Source organism: Dermacentor variabilis, chromosome 2 (genome assembly GCF_050947875.1).
Source record: "Dermacentor variabilis isolate Ectoservices chromosome 2, ASM5094787v1, whole genome shotgun sequence".
Classification (NCBI taxonomy): Eukaryota; Metazoa; Arthropoda; class Arachnida; order Ixodida; family Ixodidae; genus Dermacentor; species Dermacentor variabilis.
In genome coordinates this window covers 153,431,247-153,449,298 of record NC_134569.1, presented here as the reverse complement: position 1 = coordinate 153,449,298, position 18,052 = coordinate 153,431,247, and the positions used below count along the sequence as shown (strand labels likewise).

Sequence of the window (18,052 nt, the reverse complement as noted above, 5' to 3'; positions counted from 1 at the left end):
GGTCAACCAGACGAGCGTCCGGTTTGCTACCCTACACTGGGGGAAGGGAATGCAATAATGTTCGCACATGTACTTAGGTTTAGGTGCACGCGAAAGACACATAAGGGGGTCAAAGCTAATCCAGATTCCCCCATTATGGCGTGATTCGCAACCAGAATGTTTCAAAATACGGGCACAGATCGTGGTTTTGACACGTGAAACCCCAGAAATTTGAAGTCAGCAGGAAACCAGAAACTCCAAGCGCAGTAGCAGCCGAAGACAAATCGATCTGCGAACGGGAGCTTTTTTCGCACCCGCGTCCTTCCGTGAAAGTGGGGGCAAAACGTCTCGGCGAGGCGTGACTCGGCAGTTTGCAATGGCGCAACAGAGCGAACGGGATGTGGTTAGCGCGTCACGAAGCCGCCATTGCGCAAACGATAAAGTCGTGATCTGTGTGTATGAAGCCAAGTCGTGCGTCTTCCTTTTCTTTTTTTGCGTTGATTTGCGCTGGTCTAAGGGTAAGAAAGCGGCTCTTTCACTGATGTGATGGTCTTGGACTGCTGTGAAAGCACTTGACAAAGAACGAAACGAAACATAATAGGAAGGTGTCTTAATGGTGCGCGAGTGACAACAGCTTTGGGGCGCGACATGCTCGACATCATTCACATATCAAATGGCATTTTCCATCAAAAGAGCTGGTTCTGCGCTCAGTAAAGGACTGTTAATTGCGTAATGCGGAGGTAAAGCAGGCCATAAACAAAGTATAAAGGGAGGTGGGGAACCAAAGGGACGTCCGGATTGCTATCCTAAACTGGTGCATTCGGGAACTGGTAGGGAAAAGAATGAAAGAGAAAAGGTCCGACACAAGATTCGCGCTCAAGAAATGATTCTGAAATTACCGGACGTTTCAGACGACACTCGAAATCTACGATCGTGCTGTTATACACCGGCTTCGTTTGACCTAACCAAGACCTCGGACTAGAATCGTAATCAAGGTGTCAAGACGTGGTCTGATGACATCATTCCTGTCACCTTCTGTTCCCTGCATCGCAGCGTCCGGTACTGTTGTTGTTGTGGTCCCGAATTAATGGCGAGGGGAATTAGGGTTAAAGTAAGACGCACGTGCAAGAATATCGGACGAAGCAAGCGCCATGTGTGCTTACTTATTTCGCACTAATTCCCCTCAACAGTTATTCAAGATCAAGTAGCCAAACAGTTTGTTCTCCTGTCCTGAATGTCTGTGAAAGTAAGCATCACTTTGTCTCCCATTGAGGAACAAGAGAAAGACTAGGAGGGAGCATGACGTCAGAGGGCTATAGCCTCGGCAAGCGAACATCATTTGGCGCCGCCATTCCTTTCCTTCGGGGCCCAGCTAGCTGCATATTGACTCGTGGGTATAATGGGCCCTCCTTGGTTGCCGGACCTTACAGGACATTGTTTGGTTCGCGATGACTTGCTGGTGCACGAACGAAAGTTTGTGACGCACTCGTCAGGATCGCTCTCGCCACCCACTCTCCACTTCACTCTCCCGAGAAGAAGTTGCAGCTGGGCTGGTGGCTAATTCATCTTGGAAACAGCTTAAGAGCGCAGAAAACACTCTCACATACAAGCACCCACTTACCCCCCCCCCATCCCTCAAAGAAAAACACCACCTTTCAGAGAATCGTTTGTACTAAGAAAAAAGTGCGTGCGTGTGTGTGTGTGCGTGTGCGTGTGCGTGCGTGTGTGTGTGTGTGTGTGTGTGTGTGTGTGTGTGTGTGTGTGTGTGTGTGTGTGTGTGTGTGTGTGTGTGTGTGTGTGTGTGTGTGTGTGTGTGTGTGTGTGTGTGTGTGTGTGTGTGTGTGTGTGTGTGTTGGGGAGGGGTGGGGATGAAGGGTCCTTTTTGGGGGGAGGGGCTGTTTGCTTGTATGGGGGTGTGCGTGTATGTGAGCTTGTTTTCTTGCGCTGTTTGCCTATCACGTAGTAAGGCCCTATTTTCCGTGATCTGTTCCAATAATTTTTTTTACAGGGCTTAAAAATTTTCACATGACGCTATCTCTCAGTGTTTTTCCTTCTTGCTTCCTTCCTTCCTTAAGGCTGTGGTGGCGATGTGGATGTCACTAAACAAGAAAACTGAAGGATTTCGATGGGATCGGCCTGGCTCGGACAATGCCTGTCCTCTTCTGTGCGAATTTTCGAGCACCTTTCCGCCGCTAACCGCCAGTCCTCGCGGCAGTCTTGCTCTTCGCTGCAAGCGTTAACATTTGAATATTGTTTCGGTGCTTGCTTCACGCTGTCTCAAGACAGAACGGCCGCCACGTGCTAAGCTTTTGTATCGCTTCCAAGGTAGTTGAGGTGCCTGCATATTTCCGAGCTTTGTGAGCCCAAAAGACCGGCCAGGGACAGGTGTCTCGGAAACGGAGTGCGTGAAAACCATACTGTAGCACGTGCTGCGGGTGTTTATAGCAAAACAACGCATATCAAAGTAGATGTCACGGCGTGTGTGGCGTCGCACGTGACAGGTATAGTGGCACTCTCTGTTTGCTTCCTGGGCTTCCTAGGTGTTTCTTGTGAATTAGGCAAACCACTTGCACTCCGCGGCCAGTGTCAACGCCCCGTGCCTCGCTCGCGCCTCTCGCCGCGTGCGTAATATATGATGGCATCGCACAGTGCGGTCACGCACTAAACCTCCGCACCCGTTTCTTACACGTCATGTCGTGTCTATACGGAGTGAAACATTCCGCGAATGCGAAAGCTGTGTACCACTACACGCGCGCAGCGCGCGCATTAAGCAGAAACGAACGGACCTGCATGTTGAGTCGCACGGCTGAGTCTCGGAAGATGTGCTGCCCCACATTGCGCGGGAGGGGAAAAAGCCGCGGGGCGCTGATCATATGCACGGCCCGCTCATGCGTGTCACATCACGAGGGAAAGGCTGTGGGGAGTGAGAAGAGCGTCGACGGCCACTCGGCGTCGAGATCTTCTGGAAGCATCTCTCTCGTCCCCTTCCATCTCGGCTGCCCGACGGATACATGCAGCTGGAAGAAAAAGATGGTAATAAAAGAAAGCAACCCGAGATTCAGGCGGGGAAAAAAAACGCAGAAACGAAAGCGAGCGGGAGAGAAAGAAAGGACACGTGATCAGACTAGCGTATACTACAGTGATGCAGTCGACGAAGCCGGAATAGGATACTTGAGCGCGTGGCACACGAGAACGTACGTGAAGGGTGGGGATAAAAAAAAGAAGAAAAATAAAACTGCGTTAAAATGAAAGAATTAAGAAAACACGAGAAACTGAGAAAGGCTTTTGCGAGAGGGTAGCTGGAGAAGCGGAGAGCCACGGGAGTTGTTCTAGGAAGGAAACTAGAGAAACCCCAGAAGGATAGGTCTCTCTTTTTCTTTTCTCTCTCCCTTTCTTCTCTCTCTGCCTCCTGATACCCTTCGCCACTGCAGCCAGCCAGAAGAGATCGGACTCTGCCGCATCGGATCCCCGATCCACGGAAACGTCGGCGGGCAGAGTGCAGTCAAGTTCGTTCCAAGCCAGCGACGACGTCCCGGCAAAAGACAAGAACCCGGTGGTGCGCTATCGGCTGTCGCCGCCGCCGCCGCCGCTGCTGCTGCTGGCTCAGCTGTATATTGCTGCTGCCGCCACTGCTGCTGCCAGCGAAAGGAAAAGCGCGACGTCTCCAATTTACAGCGGCAATCGGGGCTCGTTTACTGTGCGCCCCTACGCCGATCCGGAACGCTGCCCCCTTCCAGCAAGCAGACGGCGAGAGAGCGCCCAGCAATATAGACGAACCGAGTTCCGCCCCTTCCTCCCTCCCAATTCTCTCCGGCTCTTCCTCCTTCTGGCCGTTGTCTGACTGGCCACGTCGAGAACAGAGAGAAGCCTAAGCAGCAAAATTTTGGGGCACGCGCCTCCGACCTGGTCTTCCAAGCAGTTCTTCGAATCTGAGCCTAGCGTGTAATCGCCTTACGCACTGTTTGCAAGTAGGCAGTAGCCTTAGTAGACCTCATCAGCGACGTATCACTCATCGGTCTGCTGGAGAAAGGTTGTGACTGCTCCGCAACACGTTGTCGCATCCTCGCACTTCACCTTTAAGCTGCCCAAAGTTTCGGCGTCACTGGTGTGCTCAGTGAAAGTTCGTCGACGCAGTGTGATAGCGGGTCAACTTCTGCAAGAACAGCCAGTGCAGTCCAAGGCCAGCCACGTTTCCTGGTTGAATGAACCGTGACTTCGCGTGCACTTGGATCACACATTTCGCCGATTAGTTGCTGCAAATCTTAATTGTGCTGTTGAATCGTGCGCCGTTTCTTTTTTCTTGGCATTGATTTACATCAAGCACCGGCTTTGTTTATCCAGATTTGTGACAACAGTCGTGTGCAAAGTGATTCACATCAACAGTTCCTTAAGCAGCTCCGGATTTGTGATTTTTCGGCTCAATCAGCGACGTGCATCAGCGAGCAGCTCGCAACTTGTGTGACGTGAAGCACGATTCGGAATCCGCATTTATCTGCCCTGCGCCAACCAGTTCTGGTGGGCGATACACACGTTTTTTTTGAAGTCGGGTGCAGTTGGTCGGCATGTCAACAATGGTGCCAAAGGAAGTCATCCATCGCCTCTTTTCCAAGAAGCTTTCAATAGAGTAAGTTCGCCCCATTTTGTATTCGTTTCGTGCTGGCGCCACGCGCCGTCGTAGCACACCCTGCAGATTCTGTAGCGCAGCTTTGTGAACTTCATACCCCCTTCTCGGCTTGCTTTTGGCTCTAACGTTCCGACGGACTCCATGACTTTCATGAGTTCCTACGGTCGCAGGACTTTTCGGGCCGACGGAACGCCTGCGCATGCAGTGTGCGCTCTTGATCACGCAACCACGCTCGCGGCAAGAAAACTTATGCGCACTGCGAATCTGGTAGCCGCTTGACATGAAAAAAGAATGATGATGATCTTATGACCCTTCGATCGCAGAAAAACATGAATCAGTGCATGGTGTCGAGTACAGCGGCGAAACACCCGCCACCTTGCCTCAAGTTCAAGTTTATTGTTATTGCATGTACAAGAAACAGGCTTACATATTACATATTACTTTACAGTCACTGTAACGTTCTCTTGCTGAGCACGAGGTCGCTGGTTCGAACCTCGGCCTCGGCGGCTGCAATTCCATATAGAGCCGCCGAAGTACAAAAGCACTTGTGTGCCTCACTCCGCGTGCACGTCGAGAACCACCACCACCACCACCACCACCACCATCATCATCATCATATTTTATGTCCTCCGCAGGACGAAGGCCTCTCCCTGCGATCTCCAATCACCCCTGCCCTACGCCAACCGATTCCAGCTAGCGCCTGCGAATTTCTTCATTTACCAACCCCACCTAGTTACCTGCCGTCCTCGACAGCGCTTCCACTCGCTTGGCACCCATTCTGTAACCTTAATATTCCACCGGTTATCTAACCTCAGCATTACCTGACCTGCCCAGCTCCATTTCTTTCTCTTAATGTCAAATGGAATATCGTCTATCCCTATTGGCTCTCTGATCTACACCGCTCTCTTCCTGTCTCTTAACGTTATGCCTAACATAATTCGTGCCATCGCTCTTCGCGCGGTCCTTAACTTGTTTTCGAGCTTCTTTGTCACTCTGCAAGTTTCTGCCTCATATGTCAGCACCGGTAGATTGCATTGATCGTACACCTTTCTTTTTAATGATAATGGTGAGCTTCCTGTCAGGATCTGACAATGTAGGCCGAGTGCGCTCCAACCCATTTTTATTCTTTTGCAAATTTCCTTCTCATGATCAGGGCCCCTGTGTGTAATGGACCTAGGTAAACGTACTCCTTTACAGACTCTAGAGTCTGACTGCTGATCCTGACCTCTTGTTCCCTTGCCCGGCTATTGATCGTTATGTTTGTCTTCTGCATATTAATATTCAACCCAACTCTTATACTACTATCTCTGTTAAGGTCCTCAATCATTTGTTGTAACACGTCCTCAGTGTTGCTGAACAGGACAATGTCATCTGCAAATTGAAGGTTGCTGAGATATTCGCCGTTGATACTTACTTCTAAGCCTTCCCAGTTTAATAGCGTGTATACTTCTTCCAAGCACGTAGTGAATAGTATTGGAGAGATTGTGCTTCCTTAAAAATTAAATTATGGGGTTTAACGTGCCAAAACCACTTTCTGATTATGAGACGCGCCGTAGTGGAGGACTCCGGAAATTTAGACCACCTGAGGTTCTTTAACGTGCACCTCAATCTAAGTACACGGGTGTTTTCGCATTTCGCCCCCATCGAAATGCGGCCGCCGTGGCCGGGATTCGATCCCGCGATCTCGTGCTCAGCAGCCCAACACCATCGCCACTGAGCAACCACGGCGGGTTTTTGCCTCCTTTTCTGACCCCTTTCTTTATAAGTATTTTCCTACTTTTCTTGTGGAGAATTAAGGTAGCTGTGGAATCTATGTAGATACTTTCTAAGATATTTACGTAAGCGTCCTGCCCTCCTTGCTTATGTAATGCCTCTATGACTGCTGGTGTCTCGACTGAATCAAATGCATTTTCGTAATCTATGAACGCTATATAGAGAGGCTGATTGTACTCTGCGGATTTCTCGATTACCTGATTGATGACGTGTATGTGATCCTTTTTAGGATATCCTTTCCTGAAACCTGTATGTTCCTTTGGTTCCCTAAAGTCCAGTGTTGTCTTTATTCTATGGAAAATTATCTTGGTGAATATTTTATATAATATTGGAAGTAAGCTAATAGGCCTATAATTTTTCAATTCTTTAACGTCTCCCTTTTTGAGAATTAGTGTAATGTTGGCATTCTTCCAATTCTCTGCACCCTTGAAGTCGATAGAGAGAGAGAGAGAGAAAGAGACAGGAAAGGCAATGAGGTTAACTAGATGCACGTCCGGTTTGCTACCCTGCACGGGGGAAGGGGGTATGGGGATGAAGAGAGAGAGGAGAGATAGCACAGTTTCGCGCACAGTGGAAGGCTCGCACCGAGTCTACACACGTTTCCCATGACCTATCGACTTGAGGTATTTCAAGAGCGCTTTCGTACCTTTCTGTGCCATCGAAGCTTACGGCCATGGTCCAAGGATCTTCACTACGGAAAATGGCCTACGGTTCAGCTGGTTCAGTGCTGTCCGAAGAACTTCGCGCTCGACGTCGTATTGGGGACAGGCACATAGAATGTGTTCAATTGTTTCTGTTGCTCCGCAAGAGTCGCACATGGGCGTATCTCCGATTCCAATGCGGAACGAGTAGACCTTCGTAAGTGCCACCCCGAGTCGGAGGCGGTACAACACTGTCGCCTCAGCGCGGGATATTTTTGATGGCACTTGTAGCTTTAAGGATGAATCCAGCCTATGAAGGTGACACTTCGGGAGGTTGGGAGAAGACCAGTATTTGTGTGTCATAGCTTCAGCCAGAATATGAAGCCTTCTTGCAGCGTCGGTTCTTGATAAGGGGGATTGGAACTGGTCGGGCATCCACATGGGCAGACCGGGCGGCTTCGTAAGCGAGGTCATTACCAGCAATGCCGGTATGTCCAGGTAGCCACTGGAATATAATTTCATGCCCTTTAGGGATAGCTTGATGGTGATCTTCTCTTATTTCATATGTCGGCTGCTCGTGAGTACTATGATGAAAGGCAAAATGCAGACTCTGAAATGCTGCCTTAGAGTCACAAAAAATGACCCATTTCTAACGTGTCTCTCGCACGAGATATTTGACAGCAGCGCGCAGGGAAGCAAGCTCTGCCGCTGTTGATGTCATGTAGGACAGTTTGAATTTGACTGTGGTTTTCATAGCCGGAATGACAACGGCACCTGAAGATCTGGTAGGTGAGACCGAACCATTGCTCAGGTACTGAGATTCATGTGCGGGAAAACATGGGGCACATCTGTGCACTCTATGCTTTAGTTGTACAGAGCTCTGTTCCTGGGCTATTTACACTACAGCCTTCCAGTGTTGTCCAGTACGTGTAAGTCAGATATTCGCTCATTGGAGAGCTTACAGGGCCAAGCGTTTCGTACGGGTTTAGGACTTCCTTGCTGTGCATCAACAGCTGCAACAATCGTGCTCGCCAAAGATCATTCCATGCAAACATGTGTTGCTGTGCATTGTCTCAGGACGCATATCGGTCATATTTCCCGCATCCCTGATCATCACTTGGCGTTCTTGCCATCGCAGAGACCGCGTGCAACGTTTTTTTTTTTTTTCTGAGGTTATAATTACCCATACAGATTGTCTTCCATTAGGATACATTAGCCTCCGCATGACGTGTTCTATGCAGTGACAAGTCTTGTTAGCCTTAAGGATTTTTCAATGTGATGCAACTTTTACAATCTGATGCAGATTTGGCAGGCTCCGAGGTAACCCCGTAAGTTCCGCCGCGCCCTACCATTGAGCTTTACGCACGCTTAATTCGTAAGGAAGGCTACGTCGGCGATCGTTACAATTCAAGTTTTACGGTGTTCGACGGTGATTGATTCGCCGTGGTCTCGTAACAGTTTATTGAATGAAGTGTCAAAAGTCGTTGTGAACACTTTTACAAGTGATACCCATTAGAATATCTTCCCATTCAAGACTCCGTTATCGCTTACTCCTTAAGAACCTATGTAGGTGGAGGCGAACACTAATCTCTTTAACGCATCACACACGGTTTCGTCTTCGTCTCTGATAGTACAAATTAGTGCACACACCACGCCTTGGCAACCTCGGAATGAATCAGTGAATTTGCTGAATGTTGAGACCATTTCAAGTGAAGCAAGCGTGCATGTAATGTAGAACTCGTAGTGTCGTGCTGCTGAAGCCAAGTTTCGCTTTACGCGGGACATCTTGCATGAAATCTATGTAGTTGGCAGAAATGGAGGAGAAATGGAGGGCATTACCGCTGATTATTGAAATTCAAATACTTTGGGTTTGAGACATTAGGACGAATACCGGGAAAGTAGACATGGTCGCGATAATCATATTATTGCAGGGAGAAGAAAGATTTAAAATATATTTACAACGCGCCCACAGCTATATAAGGCATGCAAGATGGAAGCCAGTCCACGCGACATCAGCGATCGTCGTCATCTTCTGTACTGTCCTTAGCTTCGTCTCCGGCAGTGCTTGGTAACAACATTACCATACAGCTTGCGGAATTTGCACGTTGGATCAAGCAACGCCCATAGGTCCGTATTGCTACTTCTTGCCGGTACACACAAGATACACTGTGGGTACCATGCGACGGTAGACACAGCGACTGACCTACCTTTGATCCAAGTATTGGGAGACGTTGTAAGAGTTATTTTGGGCAGCTCCAGCAGCCCAAAACGTCGTCAGTACGCTGGTAGTTAGCGTGTGTGCTGTCTTCAGGAGCGACAAGGCTTTTCTCGAACTAGTCAAGGTGATCTGGGAACTCGCTGGCTGTTTCATAAAGGAAGAAGAAAAAACATGCTATGCGGCCAGCTCTGTGACGTTGGCAGAAATAGACGCGTCTCACCCTTGCCAATATTGTAGTCTCCATTGTCGAAACGCGCACATCTAAGGCACATAAATGTTTTTTGATGCCAAAGCACCAAATAGTCCATTGAGCGAAGAAATCGGCGTATGCACTCTGCAGCAGCGAAACGGCGCCTAAAGTCCCATTACCTGCGACGCCACGTCACACGTGCGCCTCGATGGAGCAGAGCGGGAGAAAGGGCGCACCTTCTGCTGCCTTAGCGCGCCAATTGTTGCGTGAGATGAAAGGGCATCGCCGCGATGCCATGTCACCCTCACTCAATTGGAAGCCGGCGCGCGGTACCCGAGCCAGCACAGCAGGCTGCTGCAGCTTGCTGGCTCGGGCAGCACGTACCGCGATCCCCTGCCGGTTTTGCTGGCCGCTGCTGCTTCCTCGGTCTCTCGTTGAACAGGGCGTCGGTGGCATGCGGCGTTGGCACAGCAGGCTGCTGCTGCTTGCTGGCTCGGTAGCGCGCAGCGCCATGGTGCATTACTCGCAGTGTAAAACTCGAAGCATCGCTCAGCAGCGTTCAATTGGACATTAATGCTTTCGCATTCACAACTCATGAGAAGTGCTTAAGTGTCCTCGGATTCTTTTTTTCAATAGCTGCAGACAAAAGGGAAGACAGATTACCTTAGAGCCGTCTATCTGAAGTAACAATGAAGAAATCGAAGCTTGTGCATCCTTCCACACACCCATTTCCATCTTTCTATATACATGAGACGCTTATTAACCCTAACGCTGCATAATAATACAGTATACGAAGCTTGCACAAAGAACGATACGTAGGTTAGATGTGACAATTTTGTTTGGCAGCAGCGTGAAATACGTGTTCGGTTACTTGTTTAATTGTAACCCCCCGCCTTCTCCACGTCTCTTTTCCTGCTTCTTAATCTCTGGAGGTCGTCTTGATATTCCACGGAGAAGACATTCGGACATGAAGTAAAGGCACAGAAGAACAATCTAAGTGCTGCGGTAGTCGGTTGCTGACATCAGAAATATTTGTGCCAGCAACGAGGTGTTTTATTCATGTTCCCATTCAAAATTCCATCCTTCACTAGTTAGAATCTTCGTCCTTGTGCTTCCTAATGAGGCGAAATTCATTACATCGTAATACCGGTATGCATCCATCTTACAGAATCTGCAAAGTGGCTCTGGCCAACTACACGTTGCCTAATAAAACATTTCTTCAGCATTACTGGAGAACATACTGCGGAACTTGTGTGAATTAAGGGTTTCGTTCGTTGCAAATAGTTTGTAACAAAACATATTTACATAAAGGAAGCAAAATACATAAATCAGTTTTTTTATATACTGAGATGTAGGCTGACTGAATGCCATATTTTGAAAATGCACGTTTGACTAAACGTAAACATGAAAAGGAAAGAGGACAATTATGATTATGTGCATGTGAAAACAATGAAGTCCACCCTTGGCGCTCACAATTTGTTTATTTATGTACTTCCAATGCCTCGAAGGCTCTCGAGGCGGCTTTACTGAACAGTTATAAATATGGTCACGTGTTGCTCCTTTGATTGCACTTATTTAACCCTTTGGTGTAGGGGGATACATATCAGTTTCTCTTTTACTTTTTTTTTATATGGGAAGTAGTGTACGCCTGTGAATTTTGGGTAGCCGTTCAGGTGGTAAAGGTAGAGAAGGGACGGGAGAGCTTAAAAGCAGTATAAGTACATACATCACAAGAAGCCAACAAACATTGGCACGAAGGACAAAATAGGGGACATTATTTGTACTTAATAAATGGAATAAAGAAACGATAAATTAATGGAAATGAAAATAGATGAAAAAAATAACTTGCCGCAGGTGGGGAACGGTCCCGCAACCTTCGCATTTCGCGTGCGATGCTCTACCAGTTGAGCTACCGCGGCGCCGTTTCCTCATCCACTTTCTTGGGCATTTATGTTTGCTAGTAGAAACCTGGGAGTGTTAGAAAATATTCTAATAGCGTGAAATATGTGCCGCTTTAATGACTTACGGATTTAGTACTTCTCTTAGTTGGCGCTTTCATGACCACCTAATGTCATGCTTCTTGCAATGTGTTTTATTGCGATATAAATTACATGGACACTCCAGGCGTATTTCTGTCATCGCCGTCGCCCTGATATTCCGTATAAAGTCCAAGGGCGATAATACCGTCGCCGCGGACCGTATGCTCTACCTGCGAGTGAAAACGTGCAGGGGTGAGCCTACGGTGGCGGCTCAATCTCGCGCGCTCAAGGGAGGAAAATGGGGACGAAGCGCGCCGTCTTCAGTCGCGTACAAGGCACAGGGAGGAGGGGAGGGAGGGGGCGTTCTACTCCGGCAGCTGCTGCATATGGCGTGACCACGCAGGCCCTATGTTGATGCTATCAGCGATGAGTACAGACTAGGTGTGCCGAGGGCTGATAGCTTCGTGTGTGCTGTGTTCTCGCCACTTAGTTCGCGGCGAAGCGAGAGGCAGCACGAAGATCAATTCGTTTGCTGCTGCTGTCCTGTTTGTTCACTCCAGCGTTTTGACAGCGAGTTTCCGCGGTCATTGATCCAGATGTGTTCATGTTTGCTTGTGAGCGCCTGGAATGCTTGTTAATTTAGTTTGTAAGCGAATGTTTACAAGTTCATACAGCCGATAAATCTACTATCCTTGCCTCGTATAGCTTTCTACTAATTTGCTTTCGTAATCGATGCTTCGCCTTTCGAGCGAAACTGCGACTTTCTTTAGTTCACGACCCCTCGGTTCTTCCTTCGCAAGGTAGGCGTTCCTGACCCTTGGTTTTTCAACTCCTCCCAGAAAATTTTGTCTTCTTAGCGTTTATTTGTATTTATTTATTACTTTATTTTTATTTTTTCGAAGGTTTGAAACCGTGCTTTATTTGTATGCTGTAAGGCTTTTTTGGGTGTGTGTGTGTGTGTGTGTGTAATTTAGAGCGTGTTTTGTGTTGCACGCGTCGCGCACTCTGCCATAAGATAGCTCGATGCGGCAGCGGCAGTCACGCCTTTTCTTTAGCCACCGAACGAGGAATTGTTCATTCGCCAGAAAAAGAACTCACGGAGGAGAGAAAGACAGAGAGAGCGAGAACAAGCTTTATTGATTATTGACTACAAAAAGAAAAAAAGAATAAAATCCAAGTCCGGGCCTCTAAGAAGCAGCATCGTTCCGGCGGATGCCAAAACGAACATCCGGGATGCCGGAGTGTGCGACCCCGACCTTCTACCCCCGTTTGGGTCGGTGGCCCTAGCCACACGGCACCAGTCGGCGCCAGTTGCGTTGCTGGACCACCACTCTACGCGTGATGCTGGCAGCGGTCGCGCTTACGCAGGAAGCAACCTCTCTCTCTCTCTCTCTCTCTCTCTCTCTCTCTCTCTCTCTCTCTCTCTCTCTCTCTCTCCTCTATACGCCTCTATATGCCCCTCCCCTCTCTCCTCCCACTAAGTTTGAGGTCTTTATACTGCCGTGACAGCGAGGCACCTTAAGCTGCGTCAAACTGGCAAACAAAGAGGGAGAGAGTGGAGGGACGGAACTTTCACTTAAAGCAAGGGCGTTGTTTATATAAACGACTCGAGCCAAATAAATTATGGGGCACAAGAAGCGGCGCAAGGAGCTCTCTCCGTGCACCATCTACAGAAGCGTGATCGAAACCAATTAATAGAGCGCGCAGGGAAATGGACGTGGTAGGCTAGAGTTCACAGCCCCTGATTTGCCGAGGTCGTGGGTTAATTCTATCCTGCTTTTATCTACTTCTTCGCACAATTGGCAGTCTAAACCAAGTAACAGAGAGTTTTAACTGAGCGCTTACAGCGCGCTCCTTCCATGTAAGACGCTCAGCGGGAACGCCACGCATTCGCACAAAGCTCGTACCGGCAGCGGAAGACAGGATGCTGCTTTCGATCCTCTGCAGAACCGATTGAGCGGAACGTTGTGGTGCGTCGTTTCGGTTTATTTGCCTCTTTGCAGCCAGGCTGACTGCGCGTCACATGTGTCTCTGGAAGACGTACTGTGACACGCTCATTCGAAATGCGAAATCAACGCAGTGCCTTGCAGCGCCTGCAATGTGCGTAAAATCTGAACGGATCGGGCCAGATGCGATGCTCACTTAAAAGTGTCTAATGAAGTTGTCAGGTGCCCCGCAACATTAAAACGCTTTAAGTGCTATGTGGTTCATTTGGCTTTATTGGTATGGTAGTTGGCTGCCAGAAATGTTGCAGGAGAATCAGCTGCTATAGTTATGCCCTAATCGTGTAAAAGAATTTAGGTAACTCAAAGAAGGTGATACATAACGTATAGACGACAGATTCGGGCTTTCGATTAATCATTATCGTATCTATGCTGACTTCATACTTTTGCTACATTATGTTTAGTTTTCGCTGGCCCAGTTCACTACCAATCTCAACTCATCCGTGTTCGTAACATGTTTTTGTTGCATAATCTGTACATTCTTCAAACACTTGTAATGGATGGTTACCGACTGCATTACTATAGCTGCGTCCGGCAGTTACACCTGCAGTAAGCTTGCGGTGTTTTGCAGTGCTATGTGTGAGCCACTGGCCTTTACTATTAAGGGGTTAGAATGCATGGACCCGTGCGTCCCTCTCTTGGCCTTAACATCATCATCATCATCATCATCATCATCATCATCATCATCATCATCAGCCTGGCTACGCCCACTGCAGGGCAAAGGCCTCTCCCATACTTCTCCAACTACTCCGGTCACGTGCTAATTGTGGTTGGCCTTAACGACCAAGGGCTGATACGACGGCTACTGCATCTATCAATAGTACTCGCTTAGCTCTGCTTGCCCCGGAGAACATAGCCCCGCAATGATGTTGATGTGTACGGCAACTTCCCCGAGGGCTGCCAGCATTGTAGCTCCGGAGTCGTCGCCATGAAGGAATCTGTGAAACACTTCTACACCCGTGTCATTGGAAAAAGATTTCGTTAGCGGCTGCCTTATACAGGCACCCTGCGCCAGCTTTCATTTGTCGCCACGACAGCGCCGACACTGGTCGTAAAGTCTGCGAAGAAAAGGAGACGACTTTAAGGATTACAAAGTCCCACGCTTCGTGGCTGCCTGAAGGTTGCGGACCGAGATTTGGCGAGCTGAACATCGGGAATATATGTGCTTCTAATCTCAGCAGCAAGCATACCGAATCATGCGAAGAGTGCACACTTAATTCGTGAATGATTCGTTTTCACATCTCGGACACTCTTGTATCGTGATGAGCGATCGAAGATGTCGCAGCGAATGATTATCGCGTCCCCCCTGTTTGTAAAGCTGATTTCGTATCTCGTTAACCTCCCTGCCTTTCCTTTCTTTCATATATATATATATATATATATATATATATATATATATATATATATATATATATATATATATATATATATATATATATATATATATATATCATTTTCTCAGCCCAATTGGTGGCTATAGTTCTAGTGCCGTGGATGGGTCCCGAGATCTGCCTGTGTGATGTTCTTGCTAGCATCGCAAATTCAGCAAAACCAGGAACGACTTTGTAGGCCTGTGTATTTAAATCCCCATTGATCTTCCCGCCTACTCCTTCCTTATCTAAGAGGTTGAATACTTCTTCTCCAATAATCTTCACTGCACGTTTAGAAATAGTCAAGCTCTTAGATAGAGAAGGACTATAGTGTAAGGATTGAAGGGGAACACCTCAGCAAGCTACTGTCTCCAGATGACATTGTCCTGTTCAGCAACGATGGATATGAGTTGCAACAAATGATGGATGACCTTAGCCGTCAAAGTACAGCTGCTGATCTTAAGATTAACATGAACTAGGTTAAGGTAATATTCAATACCCTAGCAAGACAACAAAAGTTCGTGATCGGCAGTCAGTGTAGAACCGGTGAAAGTGTACGTATATCTAGGTCAATAAGTCACAGGTGATACCGATCATGAGAACAAAACTTACAGAGGAATGAAAACGAGATGGAGTGCATACGGCAGGAATTGCCAAATTGTGACGGGCAGTTTACCGTTATCCTAGGGCAAAAAAATGTGTACAATCATTCCGTTCTACCGGTACTAACATGTGGGGCAGAAACTTGGAAGTTAAGAAAGGAGCTTGAAAAGAAGGAGCGCGCAACGAATGATGGAACAGAAAATGCTAGGCGTAACGTTAAGAGATAGAAAGACAGCGGTGGTGACTTAGAAAGCAAGCGGGGTAGCCGATATTTCAGTTTCACATAAGATTAAGATGAAGAAATTGAGGTGGGCCTGACCTGTAATGCCAGATGACCGGTGCACTATTAGATTTACAGAATGGATGCCGAGGGAAAGGAAGTGCAGTCTAGGATGGCAAAGAATTAGGTGATATGATGAAATTAGGAAATATGCAGACATAAGATGGGGTCAGTTCACGCATTGCAGGGGCAATTGGAGGTCGATGAGAGAGGCATTCGTCCTGCCGTGTACATACAAGAGGTTGATGATGAGATTGCAAAAAAAGAAAGGAGGAGAGGTAGATATGTGGTCGCAAGCTTATCCACGTAAGGATTGCCGGTTATCGCGCCACCAATGCGCCTCCGATTTTCTAGCGTTATAGCTGCCGATTAAGCTTGGAAATTAAGCACGACGCTAGCGCATAATTAGTTCAGATAGGTGCAGCATGCCTTAACGTACACAATGCTCCTCATCAAACGAAGCAATTAGCGTTCTGCAAAGCACTGTCGCTATGTCTGCTGAGGGGACGGAAAATAGCTACGGGGCGACACTAGTTACGCAACCCCGCGCGCCATTGCTCGAAAGCATGCTCGCTCATTATTGGCCCTAGCGTCTCCGGAGGGGGGAAGGTGAGATGGGGGGGGGGGGGTTCTTCAGCACTGCGCAATTTCCCCAGCGTTTGCAGCCAACCATGACAATTAGCCGGTTCCTACAATACCCTACATCTGGCACTCCTCGTCACACTGTTGCGACGCATGGTAACAGCCAGAGCTGCAGGCCCGGCCGCGCCCGAGTCGTAGACGCGCAATACGGCTGCATCCACCAACTCCATGTGGGCTGTCTGACAGAGCGTCTAGGTCTCAAGCATCCTTACTCCGACTCCGGACGATCGATATTAATCTCAATTGAGCACCGACATCCGCATTGTTTCGCCCGTCTGGCTCTATTCTGACGCGACAACTTGGTGAGCAAAAGAAAAAAAAAAGGGGGGGGGGGAGAAGAGAGAACGCGGAGCTCGATCTCCACCGAAAGGGGTTTCGGCACCTCCGGCAGGAAGCCCGTCATCCAGGGGTCCGTTATTGCTCAATACACAGCCGCGGTGTTCAAGGCGCGTCACAACGGGGCATCTGCTGCGCGCGCAATTGAGTCGATGCGCGCGCGCGTCTGACTGTGCGTCGTCATCGCCGAGCTTACCTGAATATATGTGCGACTGACTCGGTCTGTTGCATAGCGCGCACTATTCCTGGCTCGCGTCCCATCCGCGAGAGATTTCTGCAGGGTATCTCGCCGCATTGTCGCAGCTTGTGTTAGCTCGTGTGGACTTCTCGGGGACAAGCGTATCTTTGCTCTCACCACGTGCGTCCACGATCAAGCCAAGATCGAGAACGGTTTGTCTGCATAAGGGCCCGGAGTGTTTACAATACGCCGCCGCCGCCTTGTTTTCACGCTTGTCGTGTAATCATGGTGTTGAAGAAACAGAGCGGCTCTCGAGTGCTGCCTTAGACCACGGAGACACAGCAACAGCTAACCGATCGACATGTGCTCTCTTCAAGATGACACGCACGCTGTTTGCTTTTCCTGGTGAGTCGATCCTGCGACCATCTCATGAACTGTGCACGCGTGAGTTCTTACTGGCGGTTAAGAGATTTTACTGTGTAACGAAGTCGGAGCCGTCGCCTGTTAGCGTTAACCCTTGCATGCGGGTTGACAGCTTTTCGTGTAAGTTTTTCTTTTCAGAAAAGGAAACTACAAAGGAACCACAAAGTTGGTTTTCCGCCAACTTCCGGTTTCGTTATTATATTAATGTGAGTTGTTTTAGTCCTGACGATATTTTTTACTGTATAAATGAACATTGTTTGTTACGGTTGTATGCCTCCCCCCTTCGACACCACCCCCGCCTCTTGTGTAATGCCCCACTAAGCGCCAGGACAGGACAGTGTGGGGCAGGCACCGCTGCCGATGATGGCCCAGGCACGAGCAGGGACAGACCGAGATGGTAGAGGACACGGTAGCCGGGTCACAGGACCGGCGCACGCTGTGCAGACGTCTTACTACCACAGGTCCGGAGCCTCCACAGCTGGCTGCGCCGTTAATTATCTGGCGAACACATGCGCACCGCCGCTGATGTCACCCACGGACTACCTTGTTCATGGTTATTCTTAATCCACAAAGATGATCTTTTCTGAAAGTGCGCAGCAATAGTTCCTACTACATTGCGTCGTCAGTGGCATATAGTTGAACCTTTAAGGAAGCCCAGCACTAGTATATGTTGCTCTTTACCATGAGCGCGCTAATTTCTAAGCCTTAGCCGCCGGGCATTTGAGCAAAATTCTGCCAACTGCGCTTGTTGTGTGCCGTCCAGTGCACTCGTCGATTGACCTTTACTACTAACCATGCTTCCTCCCTGTGTTA

General features: G+C 48.6%; 1 protein-coding gene across 8 annotated transcripts in view; it reads left to right on the top strand.

Moving 5' to 3' along the window:
- fray (oxidative stress responsive kinase frayed) overlaps positions 1-18,052 on the top strand; it is a 247,480-nt gene that overhangs the window by 70,999 nt on the left and 158,429 nt on the right. For 4 of the 8 annotated variants that reach the window (XM_075682302.1, XM_075682299.1, XM_075682295.1 and 1 more), the window contains exon 1: positions 4,536-4,603. The exons of 2 other annotated variants lie outside the window; for them this stretch is intronic. In XM_075682302.1, the coding sequence (XP_075538417.1) occupies positions 4,542-4,603 (62 nt within the window). In that variant the 5' untranslated portion in view covers positions 4,536-4,541. Of the gene's footprint in view, positions 1-4,526; positions 4,604-17,162; positions 17,222-18,052 lie in introns of those variants that run through there. 2 more of the 8 variants (XM_075682301.1, XM_075682297.1) reach the window with 2 other exon arrangements.